Here is a 13,897-nt window from a genome sequence, read left to right on the forward strand (position 1 = left end):
TAAAACATTAATGCGATGGAAGCTGTTACAGGGACCGAGCAGCACTGTGAAGCCTTCACCTCCACAGCAGCTCCATTACTGAAATGATCTTTAATTTTTCCTTGGCTCAGAAAGATAAAAACAAAAATAAAAGCACTCTCGGGACACGAGCGAGGAGCGGAGACAGGGCAGGTGTCTGCCGTGGGCGCAGCGCTGGGTGCCCGCTAAAGGCTGGGGCAGAGCGGCCGCCCAGAGGGTCTTTGGGGTGAAGACAGAGAATGGGGGAGGGGGGGGGGGGGGGGGGGGGGGAGAGGGGGAAGGGGAGAAAAAGAAGAAAAAAAAAAAAGACATAAAAGCAGCAATATAAAAAACAATATTAAAAAAAAGACGAAAAGGGACCGTGTCTGTGCGACTGGTGCAGCAGCCGCGGCCACTTTGCGCCCCATCCCGCGGTCCCGCAGGAGGCAGCGCGGTGTTGTGCTCCGGCCGGGCTGTCCCACACTGGACACGTGCGTGGGCCTCGATCCTCTCCTGTAGGGCCGACACAGGAGATAAAGGTCCAGGCAGCTCTAGTGGTTTTGGTTATTATTATCATTTTTTTTTTCTCTCTTTTTGATGAACTGTTGGCATGTTTCAAGCAACAAGACTCGTGGGTTGTGGGGTGATAAGTAGTTGGTGTTTTTTTTTTTTTTTTTCTCTTTTTTCTTTTTTTTTTTTTTTTTGCTAAATTCTTTTATTTTTGTTTAAATTCTCACTTCAATTTTAATTCTTGAAGAACAGCTTCGACAACATATATCGCACTCATTATAAGAAGCAAAGGGTTATATCAAAAATTATTAGTATAGAATCACAGGAAACCTGGTTTGGAACCAGAAAAAAATACAAAACAGATATAGATACATAGACACAGGACAATTTTTTTTTTATAATTATTTGGAAAATGTTATTTTCCCCTAATTCTTGTTTCTTTCTTTCTTTCTTTCTTTCTTTCTTTCTTTCTTTCTTTCTTTCTTTCTTTCTTTCTTTCTTTCTTTCTTTCTTTCTGCGCATACGATGTCTTAAGTTTTACAAAAAATGAAAATAAAGACTAATATTTTACAAAATGAGTAACAATGCTCGTGGTAAGTGTTTGCGCGTGGAATTGTTTGTCGGTTTGTTCGCTCGTTGGTTTGTTGCTCCTTCTAAACAAGGTTCAGTTCGGCTTCAACGCGATTTGTTTTGTTTGTTACTGTACAGCATATATCAACAACAGTCCACAATAAATCCTGGAAGCTCCAGTATCCCCTTCAGGTGTGATTAATATCCCCTCAATACTCATATTTTTAATTTTTTGTATTTTTTTAATTTTTTTTTGCCTTTTTGTCTTTTATTATTATTATTATCTTTTTTTTTTCCTCCTCTCCGAAAGAAAAAAAAAAAACGGAAAAAAATATATATATAAAAAAAAATAATAATAATAACCGGAACCCAACCAAACCGAAGACCAACCGCAACACCACGACCCGCACGGACGCGAGGTCCGTCCCTCTCCCCAACGCGGCCACACCTCTGCTCCCACTTGCGCCGTTCTTTTGTTCAGTGTCCGCCTCCCGGGCCCCCCCCGCGCCCCGACCGCCCCTCGGTGCGCGCGCCCCCGCCTCCGCCGCCGCGCAGCGTCCCCGCCGGGCTGCGGCCGGGCTCTAGGAGCACTGGATGGACATGTAAGGCCAGTTGAAGCTGCTCCCCGACAGTAGCATATCCCTGATGAGGGTCTCGATGGGGGTTTTACCTACCAAGCGGACGAAGAAGAGCTGCTCGATGACGGAGGAGGAAACGGTGCGCAGGGAGGGCAGCCGCAGCAGCAGCTTGCCGAAGCGGCTGGGTTGGTTGGGGTACTGGCTCCGTACGTACTCCTCCAGCGCGCACTGCGATTTCTCCTGCAGGCTCTCGATGTGCGCCGCATCCGACAGCCCGCAGGCGTCTGCCCGGGCCGCAGCGCGCCCGCGGAAAGGCGGCCGGGGGTGCGGAAGGGAGAGGAGGAGAGGGGGGAGGAAGGGAAGCGGTTAGTGGCGGCGGATGGACCGCAAGGCTGCGCGCAGCCCCCCCACTCAGTACACTTCTCCCCCTCCCCCATAATAAACACCGCACCCGCGGATGTATGGGGGGCCGCGACCTGTCGCTCCCCTCCCCTCGCCCCCCCCCCCCCGTCCCTCACCCCACAGTGTGTGACAGACCTCCCCCATCTCGGAGCCCCTTTCGAGCTCGTCCCCGGTAAATAGCGGCGGCGGGAGAGGGGCGGACGGGAGCGAAAATTATGAGGGGAGGTGGGGGGGGGGGGAGCAGAACGAGCGCTGCCGCCGCGCGCAGGCACACACACACGCGCACACGGAGCGAGTTTGCCGACATGGCTGCGCATCAGCCGCAAGGGAAGGCCGAGGCCGGGGGATGCCGCGCTGAGCCTCCCGCCCCGCCCCGGGCACTGCGCCCCGCGCCCGGCCCGCGGGGACCCACGGATCTCCGGCACACAAAGCCGGGCGGGCCCTGACCCCGCGCAGCCCGCGGTCACAGCTCCACCTTGGCCCCGCGCGGCCCTGCGCTGCACCCCCGATCACACAGAGCCCAGCGCGGCGGCGGTGGTGCCGCTGCGGAAGGGGAGCGCCTCCGACATCCACATTGTTTCGCCGATTAATAATAAATACATATATGTGGTGGGGTGGCGGGGGGGTGGAGGGGGGGGGGAAGGGAAAGAAAAAAAAAAGAAAAAAGAAAAGGAAAAAGCCCAACAACACATCAGGATCAGAGGGAGGCAGTCAGCTGGCAGCGCGGTTTAGCGCAGATCAAAGGCAGACTTTGCTAATATATAGATCTGTATATGAATTAATGAATGTTAATGGCCCCCAAAAGGACACTACAAAATTGTGAATGCGGAATTATGACCCTGGAAAGACACAACAAATTATTCAAAGCGGGGGGAAAAGAAAAGAGGGGAAAAAAAAAAAAGGAAAAAAAAATCTCCAGCAACGGGATATTTGAAGTTTGTGCCTGCCCTTATCAAGAAGTGGCCTCACACGGATTTCTGAACACCTTCATCTACAATGCTGTGGCCTCGAGCGAAAATACAAATAAAACACAAATAATTCAGGAACTTCTGAAGAGGGCACCTTTGACCCGCGCCTCGGACCTGGTGTCCCTCAGATGTACAATTATCTGAGCCAGGCTGCACTGCTAATCCATACTGTACCTTTAATGCAGTGATATTTTCCCACATCTAAAGCACCAGGTTGCAGAATATATATATATCAAACGCTTGGGCCTGTTCTTGTTTGCAACATATATCAAAACCACAGGCCTGTTCATATGTTGATTGCCACAAATCACACTCCATATTTACATATATCTTGCTATTTTACATGCATTATCTGCCCATTATGCACTAGGATCCTATTCAACTTCCAAACAATGCGATATGAAAGGGTCTCACTGACACCCTAGCAGGGCTCTCTCTTTATGCCCCATATGTCATACCCTTAAGGTTAGTAAAATATTAATCAGGTCCACCTATACCACAGGTCAGTGGTGCTAGGGATGGGGACGGTGCTGCTGCAGGGTGCAGCTAGGGCTGGATTTGAGCTTCACCTCCAAACCCGTGTGGGGTGTACTCGTGTCGAGGGCACCCCTGCAGCTGTGGTTATTTCAAATGTTCTGGCAGATGCATTTGTTGGGGTTGTATATCACATCCTTCAAGGTGGCAGTGGGGAGGCTTAACTCTCCCTTTAGGAGGGGATTAAAAATAATAATAATTAAGAGGTACGTAGCTCGCTGAGCCCAGGGAGGTGCAGTCTATGGGAGAAACAACACAGCCCACGTTTACTGGAGGTGAATTATTACCCCATCGCAGAAAGTGGGCTAACGTGGAAATTCTGCTCTCCTCACTTTCTCATACGGTGGACTGTCAATACAGAAAAGTGCTATATTTCTTCCTGCAGTCTATGGAAAAGAAATTATGTAAATAAATAACCATTACTGCTCAGCACACTCCTGCCTTCCCCTTTGTACTGGTGGGAATGTATTTCACGTTATGCCTTCAGAAGAGTTTAGTGCTCGGGAAATATAGATGTAATCAGCTGGCATCTAACTAGAAATCAAAGTTCTTATTGCGCTGCAAATAGATTTATTGGATTTGTGTTATTTAGCCCAATCCCTTCCTGGAAACGCTTATTTATGGGGAGGAAAAAAGGTGCAGGAATTAATAACTGGGAATAAGGAAAAGGGGAAATAAATAAATAACAAATAAAGAAAAGCAGCAGGTTTTGGGTCACGACCCAGCTGTTGGATGGCGTCCAGAATTTTACACATTAGATATACTATCCAGTGCCCAAATGTAAAAACCACAACAGGAGGAACCCACACCAGCTTCAAATGCTAAGTCCTCAGGACTTAGGACAATATACCTAAAAACGTCTTTTCCATCAGTCAAAGTTTGTTTAAAAGTTGGATGACTTTGAGCAAGGCTTCCCATGAATTCCCCTCTGGCTAAGCAATCAAAACAAGTTTAGTGAAAAGTGGAAATGTGTGGATGGGGGTAAGGGGTGGATTACTCCTGACAGCTGTATTTCCATTTTCTGAGCTGCCCCGTGTGATTCTGCTCCAAAATAATATTATTCTCCCTCCAACCCCCATTCATGCTCTGCTCCATCGAGGGAAGGGACTTCTCTTCTCGTAAACATTTAATTATTATGATTGTTTTTAATATATGTAAATGAGGGGCTCATCTGAAGCCCCTGGCTGCCTCTCCAGCCAAGGTCGGACATTTGAGGAGAGCAGAAGAGGCTGGGGGTGGAGAGAGAGAGAGAGAGAGAGAAATAATAACAATAACAATAATAAAATCAAAAGCAAAGCTAAAACCAAGCCAAAGGAAAAAAAAAATCCTCAAATGTCCTCATGTGGGGCAATCTCCTCCCCTGAGCCTTTGTGAAGGGGGTGCAGGGCAACCCCTCTCTGCAGGGTGTAACCCCTCCGAGTGGGGTCCTGGAGAAGGGACGGGCTCTCTCAACTTGGCCCCACTTACTGATGAGACCCAGATATGGATGGGGTGGGGAGCGCAGGGCTGCAGTGCACTGCACCCGCCTGATAAATGCAGCCAGATCTCTTGTCACTTCTGAAAAACGTGTTTCCATCAGGAAGACTTATTAAGATAAAATGCATTAAAATGTGGCGCTGGCTATTCGGTACATCTTCCATTTGTTTTAAGATCTGCACTTGATCCTCTGCAAAGAAACATTCCCTCCGATGTGGAGTGCCTGCATTTGCACGGGAAGGAGAAGGGGGCAGTCACAGTACACGGCTCCGACCACCCTGCATACAAATTAGGTGCTCCTGTCTAAATAAATTATCCGATGTTCAAATCGATATTAATACTGCGTTTGCTACATTACAATATTGTGCAAATTTAGGAGTCATTTTAATACAATGTAAATACTATTTTTCATGCATGGGAGGCAACTGATATTGATGGATTATAAACTGCTTACTGTTAAACCAGGCTCTGAACGATTTGCCATCTTTGTTCAGGAATGCTTTTAATTTTGCGTCGGCCCTGGTTTTAAGTCAGATTTATTGAGACTCTTTGGGCATCACTGAGTGGGGAGACAAGGTTAAACACAACAACAGCAGCACCACAACTGAACCCGCAACAGCAAACTGGGCAGAAAGGAGAGAATATGGGGAGAGGAGAAAAAGGAAAACAAACAAGTGGAGAAAGTGGCAATTAGCCCCATCGTGGCGATAATTAGAATAATGATTAAAAAATGACACTGCGAGGCCCCTTATCTCTCTTCGCTCCTATTTCCTACATTTCCCTCGCATCGCTTGCCTTTGATGTTTATAAATTTCCCCCTCGCAGGTTATAATAATAGAAGATGTATTATATTCTTATAGGCTACAACCAGAGCACTTCAAAGGCGCAGTTAATGCACTTTCCTGCCAGTTAATTCGAACCATCTATCACCGGGAAAAATTGTTAACATGCGTGCACGCGTGTTTCCACCGCCTCCACCTAATTTGACGGATATATACGTGTGTTTATATCCATACGTGTGAGTGTTTATGGGGACAGAGTGGGACAGGCCGCGACGCTCCCAGCCCACGCGCATGGGAACCGTCACCCCCCACGTCTCCTCTTCCCCCCCCCGGTGCTCCCAGCGCTCACCTGAGGTGAAGAGGACGATGGCTTTGAGGCAGCTGTACTCGGCCGAGTCGACGTGCAGCGCCTTCAGCTTCTCCACCTGCTCCTGGAAGATGCGGATGTGGTCCATGAAGGCGACGACGCGGTCGGCCGACATGGGGGAGGCGTGGAGGCCGGCGGCGGCCAGCAGCGGGGCCACGTGCAGCGGCATGGAGCACTGAGCCGCGTTCAGCACGAAGAGCTCGCTCCAGGTAAGCCGCAGCAGGGCCACCTGGTCGGTGATCTGCAGGTCGGGGAAGAAGGGGATGTTGCGGGCCCACTCGACGGCGCTGAAGAGCAGGCGGGCGGCCAGCTCGCAGATGTTCTCGATGCCCATGATGTTGTTGGGCTGCATGCACTGGCTGCCGTAGCGGGAGGTGGGGTAGGGCTCGGCCCGCAGCAGCAGGGAGATGTATCCCGAGAGATAGCAGTGCCCGTTCAGGGGGTCCCCGTTGGTCAGGGCGTACTGGCCGGGATTGGGCTGGGTGGGCGGCATTCTTCCTCGCTGAACCGCTGACAAAAACAAGGAGAGAAGGAGAGGAAATGTGCATCCTGGAGGCTTGCGGGCATTGCCAGCCGGATGGAGACAATGCCGGGCTTCTCCCCGCCGCAGCACAGCCGGGCACGGAGCCGGAGCCGTGTGGGGCCGGCAGCAGCATCGGCCACTCGGCACGGCCCGGTCCGGCCCGGCACCCCCAGCATAGAAGCAGCAGCCAAGCGTCCCCCGCCCTCGGCACAGACAGGCTTCAAACATAAGCACAGATTAAAAAAAAAAAAAAAAAAAAAAAAGAAAGAAAAGAAAAGAAAGAAAGAAAAGGAAAAAAAAAAAAGAGAGGAAAAAAAAAAAAGAAGAAGAAGAAGAAGCAGAAAGCAGGAAAGAAACGAGAAAAAGAAAGAAAGAAAAAAAGAGCCAAGGCAAACAAGGCAAACCCGCTCCCCCCTCCGCGGCCCCCCTCCCCTCCCACCACAAAAGGCAGCCCCGCACGTAAAAGTAAAATCAAAGAAATCCTCCGGGCGGTGAGAAAGTGGGGTTAAAAATCACAGCCAGCTGTTAAGCACAGCCCGGCTCGCTGCGGATCCCGGCCGATCGCCCTGCTGCTGGCACCGAGATTTACAAGTCAACCGCTGTGCTGCTTGTTCAGAAAATAAATAAATAAATAATAATAATAATAAAAATAAACGCGTCTGTATTCTTCTGTAATATCACCTCGTTCCCCCGGAGCGGAGCGGGTCGCAGCCCCCACTCCCACCGCTAACTTTGTTGCCCAGCTGTCCAGAGAGCACCCCCTCCCCCGCCCCGCAAAGTTCTCCCTGCTGGAAGGAAGAGAAAGATTAAATATTATCGAGGAAAAGGGGGGAAAGGAGACAAAAAGGTCCGCACTTACAATAGCCAAACATTCGTGGAAAAAAAAGGGGACGGTGTAATTAATATCTTTGGTGCGCTGTCGCCACTGCAAAAGCCTGCAGTCAGCGTTGCACAGTGAATGCACAAGCTTGCAACTGCAAAAACACCGGATTCATTAACCATCTCCGCACAGAGCGTGAGCGTGCCGCCAGTCCCGAGCGCTGACCAAAGTTTTTTTTTTTTTTTTTTTTTTTAAAGCGTGTGTGTGTGTGTTTCCCTCCAGCAGTGCCACACCGCGCTCCCAGCCGTATGCCATGTAAACAAAGGTAACTTTGAGAGACGTTGCTGCTCGGGCCGGTCCCCGCACAGATACCCGCACACACCCGCACGGCGCACCGTCCCTCGTCCCGACGTGGCACACTCCCACAACTTTTCCCCTTTATTCCCACGCGTCCGTGGGCCGCACCTTTCCTCCTCTGCCCTCGGCCAACCTCTGCCTCATGGCTCTGCCTTAAATTTAGCACTGATTTTTCAATTCACTGTGAGCATAATTCCAAGTTTTTTGGGTGGTTTCTATTTCTTTCTTTCTTTCTTTCTTTCTTTTTTTTTTCCCCTCCCCCTTTTATTTTTCCCCCAGACCTACAGCCTCTGGAGCTACCAACGAGGCCGTCACACTTCAGGTCTGGAGCGGCACCCTTGCCTTTCCTGTGGCAACACGAAATACAGTGTTACAGCCCATGAAGGCTGCGGCCGACAGCGGGACACAGCGTTTGACTGCTGTGGCTCTCAGACACCTTTAGATCAACCTTAGGGTTAAACTCCAGCGGCCAAACAGGGGAACCGGGGGAAAAGGAGGGCAGGGACCTTCCTGCGAGGGAACACGGGGAGAGCTGGAGAAGCAGAAGGGGAAGGGAAGGAGCGGAGGAGCGCTTGGAAAGCGCAGAGCCTGCTGCCAGCCGCGAGTTCTGCTAGGAGGAGAAGGATCGGTAAATAGGTTATAAATCGCGATTTGTATGCAGGCTTTAAGGAGAGGGTGGAGTTTGATGAAGAAATAAAGCGAGCGAGCAGCGTGCTAAAAAAAAAAAAAAAAAAAAAATGACAGGAGCACAAGAACCCGGCTCGCTCCAAAACTTTCCTTTGAACAACGCGTGGAGTGAAAACAAGGCCAAACCTCGCGGAGCACCACACTCCGGGCACCGGCAAAGGGGAGATCGTGCCACATTTCCCCCCTGTTCACCCCTTGTTCTCCCCCCTTTACTCTTTCCTTGTCTACTTACACGTCCTTCATCTTTCTTTCAGGAAAATTGAGCCTGAGAATGGAGCTACCGAGAAGCGTTTGGGTTTAAAGAGAAACGGTGGGGCGGGAGGTGGGGGGGAAAGGAAGCTGAATGGGAGCACATCTCGTACGGAGGGATGCATCTCCCCCCCACCCCACCCCCGGGCTCATGCCAACAATAGACAAAACCACATCCACCACCGCAGGCGCACACACGCACACGCGAAGGGGCACCGCACGATAAACGTGTAGCGAGCACCGTGGTGATAAATCCCGGGCACAATGAGCGGGGACGGGGAGAGAGCGGCGGGGCCGGGGAAGGGGGGTGGGGAGCGGCGGGAGGAGGGCAGGAGGCACGAACCGAAAAGCAAAAGAAAACATCGCCAACCACCATCCGCAGCAACAACAAAACCTGGCGCTGGGCTGCCAGATGGAGTGCAGGCAGAGGGAGAGATTGACATGTGCATGTAAATACAGAGGGACCCGGATCGCCGCCGCGAGCCGCGCATCTCGGGGCACACACACCCCGCGCACCCCTGCGCGCATCATCCGCCCCCCGCTCGCACACCCGAACCCGCGCTCCTGCCACGGCCACGGGAAGGGAGAGCGATAGCATAGTAGGGAAGAAATATTCACCTTCCCGCCTCATGCCCACTTTGAGGCACTTCTTGAGGCGGCAGTACTGGCACTGGTTGCGGTGGTGCTGGTCGATGGGACAGTTCCTGTTGGCACGGCATGTGTAAGTTAAGTTCCTGCGGACGCTCCTCTTGAAGAAACTTTTGCAGCCCTCGCAGGTGAATTGGCCGTAGTGCTTGCCGCTGGACTTGTCCCCGCACACCACACACTCGATATGCTGCTGGCTCTGCCCCGAGCCCTGCTGCCCCGGGCCCTTGTCTCCGGCCGTGCCCGGCGTGGAAGGGGGGGGTCCCGGCTGGCTGGGGGTCTGCGGGGTGTGCGGGGCGGCCGAGCCCCCCTGCTGCTGGGGCGGCTGCTCCCGGGCAGGCTGCGCTGCGGGGTTGGGGCCGCTCGGGGTGCCCCCGGCCACGTCTTCCTGCGGATCTCGCCAGCTGCTAACTACCATTGCCATATCTCGGGCCCAAAAAAGTGCTGGGGAGCGGCGCGTCTCGCTGCGGGCTGCCGGGGGAGAGAGGCGGGGGGCGGGGGGGAGGCGGGCGGCCGGGCGCCGGGGGCGAGCGGGGAGCGAGGGGACCGTGCCTGCCGCCTGCCTCCGCCTCGGCTGCCGCCGCCGCCGCTGCCCTGCTGCCGCCGGCTGGAGCCGCTCCTGCCGTTTTCTTTATTTTATTTATTTTTCGCCGCGATCCCCCCTCCTCTCGCTCGCGCTCTCGCTAATTTTTTTTTTTTTTTTTTTTTTTTTTTAGGGAGGGGGAGGGGGCGTCGGAGGATTTTCTCGCTCTTTTCCCCCCTCCTCTCTCTCTCTCTCTCTCTCTCTCTCTCTCCTCTCCGCTCCCTGCGCTCCCCCCCCCCCCCCGCCTAGAAGCCCCCCGTCTCTCCGCTTCCCCTCTCGGCTCCCTCTCTCGCTCTCTCGCCTCTTCTCCTCTCCCTCCCCCCCCCCCTCGCCACTTCAAGTTGCAAAATCAGAAGCGGCGAACAGGGCCGTCGGGAGAGGCATCCAGGAGAGGCACACGCCGGACACGCACACGCAGGCAGACACGCGCGCACACGCCCGGCACACGGCTCCCCACTCGCGCACACGCACACGCACAGGCACAGGCACACGCGGTCTGGGCGCTACGGGCGCGGAGGATGCGCAGGCATAGAGGAAGCCGGGGCGCCGCCGCGAAGCTGGATCCGGAGAAGCAGAAGCAGGAAGAAGAGGAGGAGGAGGAGGAGGAGGAGGTCGCCGCTCGCCGCCGCCGGGGCCCGGCCGCCGCCGCGGTGCTGCCGCCGCTGCCGCCGCCGCCGCCGCTGCGGGCTCTCGGGGCGCCGGGCCGGGGAGCGAGAGGTGGAGGCGGAGAGCGGAGCGATCAGGGCACGGAGGTGTCCGGGGGCCAGGTCCAGGGCAGGGCGCCGTCAGCCATTCAGCGCGGTGGAGCCGGGGAGCGCGGCGGGGGGCGGGCGGGGAGCTGAGGCAGTTTGATCTCGTGTCGGCGGCGGCGGAGGAGGGTGCCGGGCGCTGCTCTTTCTCTCGAGCTCGGCGCTCGCGCTCTCTGTGTCTCTCCTCGCTCTCGCTCTCTCTCTTTCTCTCTCTCTCCTTCTCTTTTTTTTTTTTTTTTCAAAAAAAAAAAAAAAAAAAAAAAAAAAGAAAAAAATTACAAAAAAAAAAATCGGATGTGACTAAATTCGCAGAGGAGACGAATTCACGGCGAAGTGTAAAAATAGAGGACGGGAATAATAATGGCACACGCAGGAAAAAGAGAGATCCAAAGTAGGTCGGGTAAATAAATCCTCTTCTTTTCCTCTTCCTTGCCCCTTCCTTCTTCTTCTCCTCCTGTGTGAACACACGGTGCTGGCGAGGGGAAAAAAAAAAAAAAAAAAAAAAAGAAAAAAGAGCGGTGGAGATCGCCCCCCGAAAGGTCCTCTTTTTTTTTGTTTGTTTGCCTAAAAAAAGTATTTCGGGTAAAAACTCATCAGCCGGTAGCAAAACCCTCCCCCAAAATAAAAAAAAAAATCGGCGAGAACGGTCAAAATGAGAACGGCATCACGGTGGGAACGCGCCCGCTCGCTCTCGCTCCGCGCTGCCCCCCCGGCTCTCGCTCGGCTTTTTCCCCTTTTTCCTTTCTTTCCGATTTTTTTTTTTTTTTTTTTTTTTTTTTTTTTTAGTTTCACCTCTCTCTTCTTCTCTTCTCCTCCTGCAGGAATGAAGCGAGAGACACGAGGAGGAAGGGTGGAAAAAAGAAGAAAAGGAAGGAGAAGAGGGAGATGAAGGGGGAAAAAAAAAAAAAAAAAAAAACAACTAATAGAATATGCAAGGAAGGGAGAGAGAGAGGGGGAGAGAGAGAGAGAGGGAGAGAGAGAGACCCAAAAAATGAATGCGTTTAAACGGGAAGCCGAGCAGAGCAATGTTTCCGAAAGGGGGATCTGCGCGAATGTCTGTATATAGTGAACTTTGACACTACTATTGAAACTGACACGTTTCTATGGAGATCGCTGCCTTATATGGAGCTCATGTCAAGGAGCCAAGAGAAGGGCTGCTGGCAACTGATAATCAAAGGCGACTGACTGGTCAGAGCCCTGAATTGGGGGGAGAGAACATGGGAGGCTGGGGTTAGCCAAGCCTCCCGCGCTCCATTGGTTACCCCCCAGCGTTTTTTTTTTTTTTTCTTTAATTCTCTGCTACCTACTGACTGGGATGGGGAAGGGAGGGGAGGAGAGAGCGGGGAGAGAGGAAGGGAGGGAGGGAGGGAGGGAGGCAGGGAGGGAGGGAGGCAGGGAGGCAGGGAGGCAGAGAGCGAGGGGATTCTTCTGACAAGCGCAATTTACATTGAGATCGCCCTGCGCTGCTATTTACTTTGAGACCTGATTAGTATGGGTCGGCTGCGGTCTCCCCGCCGTTCTCTCTCTCGCACAGACCCGCACACACATCAAAAGCGTAGGGTGCACTGCGATAGGCGGAGAGGGGCAGTTAAATGGGGACGGTTTGGGCACCCCGTGAAAAGTTTACACCACAATTCCTCTTCCCCCCCCCCCCCCCCCCCTTTTTTTTTTTTCCACATTTTTAAATAGGATTTTTCTCTCTGCTTCCAATCACACACACATACACACACAAACAAAAAAAAACAAGCGAGGGGCTGTAGAGGAGCACGGAAAGAGCGCACCGCACCGCACCCCGCGCACGCCGCGCCGAGGCCATTTCCGCTCCGCACCCCCACCCGGACCGATATCCCCCTGGGGGGGGAAAGAGAGGGGGATGGGAAACTCGCTTTCCTCAACCCCCGGGAGCAGCATTTGGTGGGAGCGGGGCGGGGGGAAAGCATCCGCAACGGCCCTGTCGCCCCCTCCCCGCGTGCAAACCCGCTTCGGGACCCCCACCCCCCCACTTCACAACGCCGTTCACCCGCTCCCCCACCCCAAGTAACTTCCACCCGCGCAGAGCAAACCTCGGCGGCGGTCGCGACTCCCGGCGCGGCGGGGGAGCGGCGGCGGCGGGGCGGGGGCCGGGGGCGGCCGCGCTCCGCGCCCCGCGGCGCTCGGCGCGGCTCGGCTCGGCCCGGCCCGGCGCGGCCCCGGCAGCCCCGGCGGTGGCGCGGAGGCCGAGCGGGAATCGCTGGCGCCGGCTGCCATCTAGCGGACAGCCGCTCGCCGGCCCCCGCCCCGCCGGGTCCCGCTCCCCTGGGAGGCTTTCCGCGAGGTTCTCAGCCCCCTGCAATCCACTCTGGCCTTTCTTTTTCTTTTTCTTTTTCTTTTTCTTTTTCTTTTTCTTTTTCTTTTTCTTTTTCTTTTTCTTTTTCTTTTTCTTTTTCTTTTTCTTTTTCTTTTTCTTTTTCTTTTTCTTTTTCTTTTTCTTTTTCTTTTTCTTTTTCTCTTTCTTCCCCTCTCCCCCCCTCCCCCCCACCCCATCTTTTTTTTTTTTTTTTTTTTTTTTCCTAATTATTATTTTAAAAACAGGGAAAAATAATAAACAGTTTTGCCCGGGAGGAGAAACCCCTTCTTTGTGACCGTGTGCATCCTTTCCCGCTCCTACCTTCCCTCTTTCGGGAGAAGTCTGGGATTTGCTTCGAATCGAAAGACTGTGGCTGACAAAGAAATAAACAGTGGGAAAAAAAATAGGTATACATATACACACATATATAAGAATAAAGAAAGAAGGGAAAAGCCTGCCCTCCTCTCAGCTCCCATGAAAGTTTATCCTCAGATTGGAAGCCGACAATGGGAAAGGGGGATGAAATATATCTGACGGAAGTTTTATTGTTATTATTTTAGCAAAGAGATGTCGCTTTCATTGAGAAAAACCCCGAAACCCTCCACTTTGATGTATCGCGGTCACATTTATTTTATTTTTTCCCCTGTCACTCTGAGGTCTGAGACGGGAGCCGGCTGCGGGGGAGAATCCGTCATCATTTCTGGGATCAGAATAAACGCCCGATTTGTCCTGAAATAATGAAGAGATTTTCAATGAGTCCCTCGGCCAAGCCGT

General features: G+C 52.9%; 2 protein-coding genes across 2 annotated transcripts; both read right to left on the reverse strand.

The window, feature by feature from the left end:
- Positions 1–293: 293 nt before the first annotated feature.
- NR2F1 (nuclear receptor subfamily 2 group F member 1) lies at positions 294–10,280 on the reverse strand. Its single transcript, XM_048932071.1, has 3 exons — positions 9,439–10,280; positions 6,167–6,694; positions 294–1,939 (listed from the first exon to the last, which is right to left on the reverse strand). The coding sequence occupies exons 1-3, from the start codon at positions 9,887–9,889 to the stop codon at positions 1,659–1,661; spliced, it is 1,260 nt and encodes a 419-aa protein (XP_048788028.1). The 5' UTR covers positions 9,890–10,280; the 3' UTR covers positions 294–1,658.
- Positions 10,217–13,044, reverse strand: LOC125687402 (atherin-like). Its single transcript, XM_048932533.1, has 2 exons — positions 12,861–13,044; positions 10,217–11,019 (listed from the first exon to the last, which is right to left on the reverse strand). Exons 1-2 carry the CDS (start codon positions 13,042–13,044, stop codon positions 10,385–10,387), a joined length of 819 nt encoding a protein of 272 aa, XP_048788490.1. The 3' UTR covers positions 10,217–10,384.
- Positions 13,045–13,897: the final 853 nt, after the last annotated feature.

The sequence above is a fragment of the Lagopus muta genome, chromosome Z (assembly GCF_023343835.1).
Source record: "Lagopus muta isolate bLagMut1 chromosome Z, bLagMut1 primary, whole genome shotgun sequence".
Taxonomy (NCBI): Eukaryota; Metazoa; Chordata; class Aves; order Galliformes; family Phasianidae; genus Lagopus; species Lagopus muta.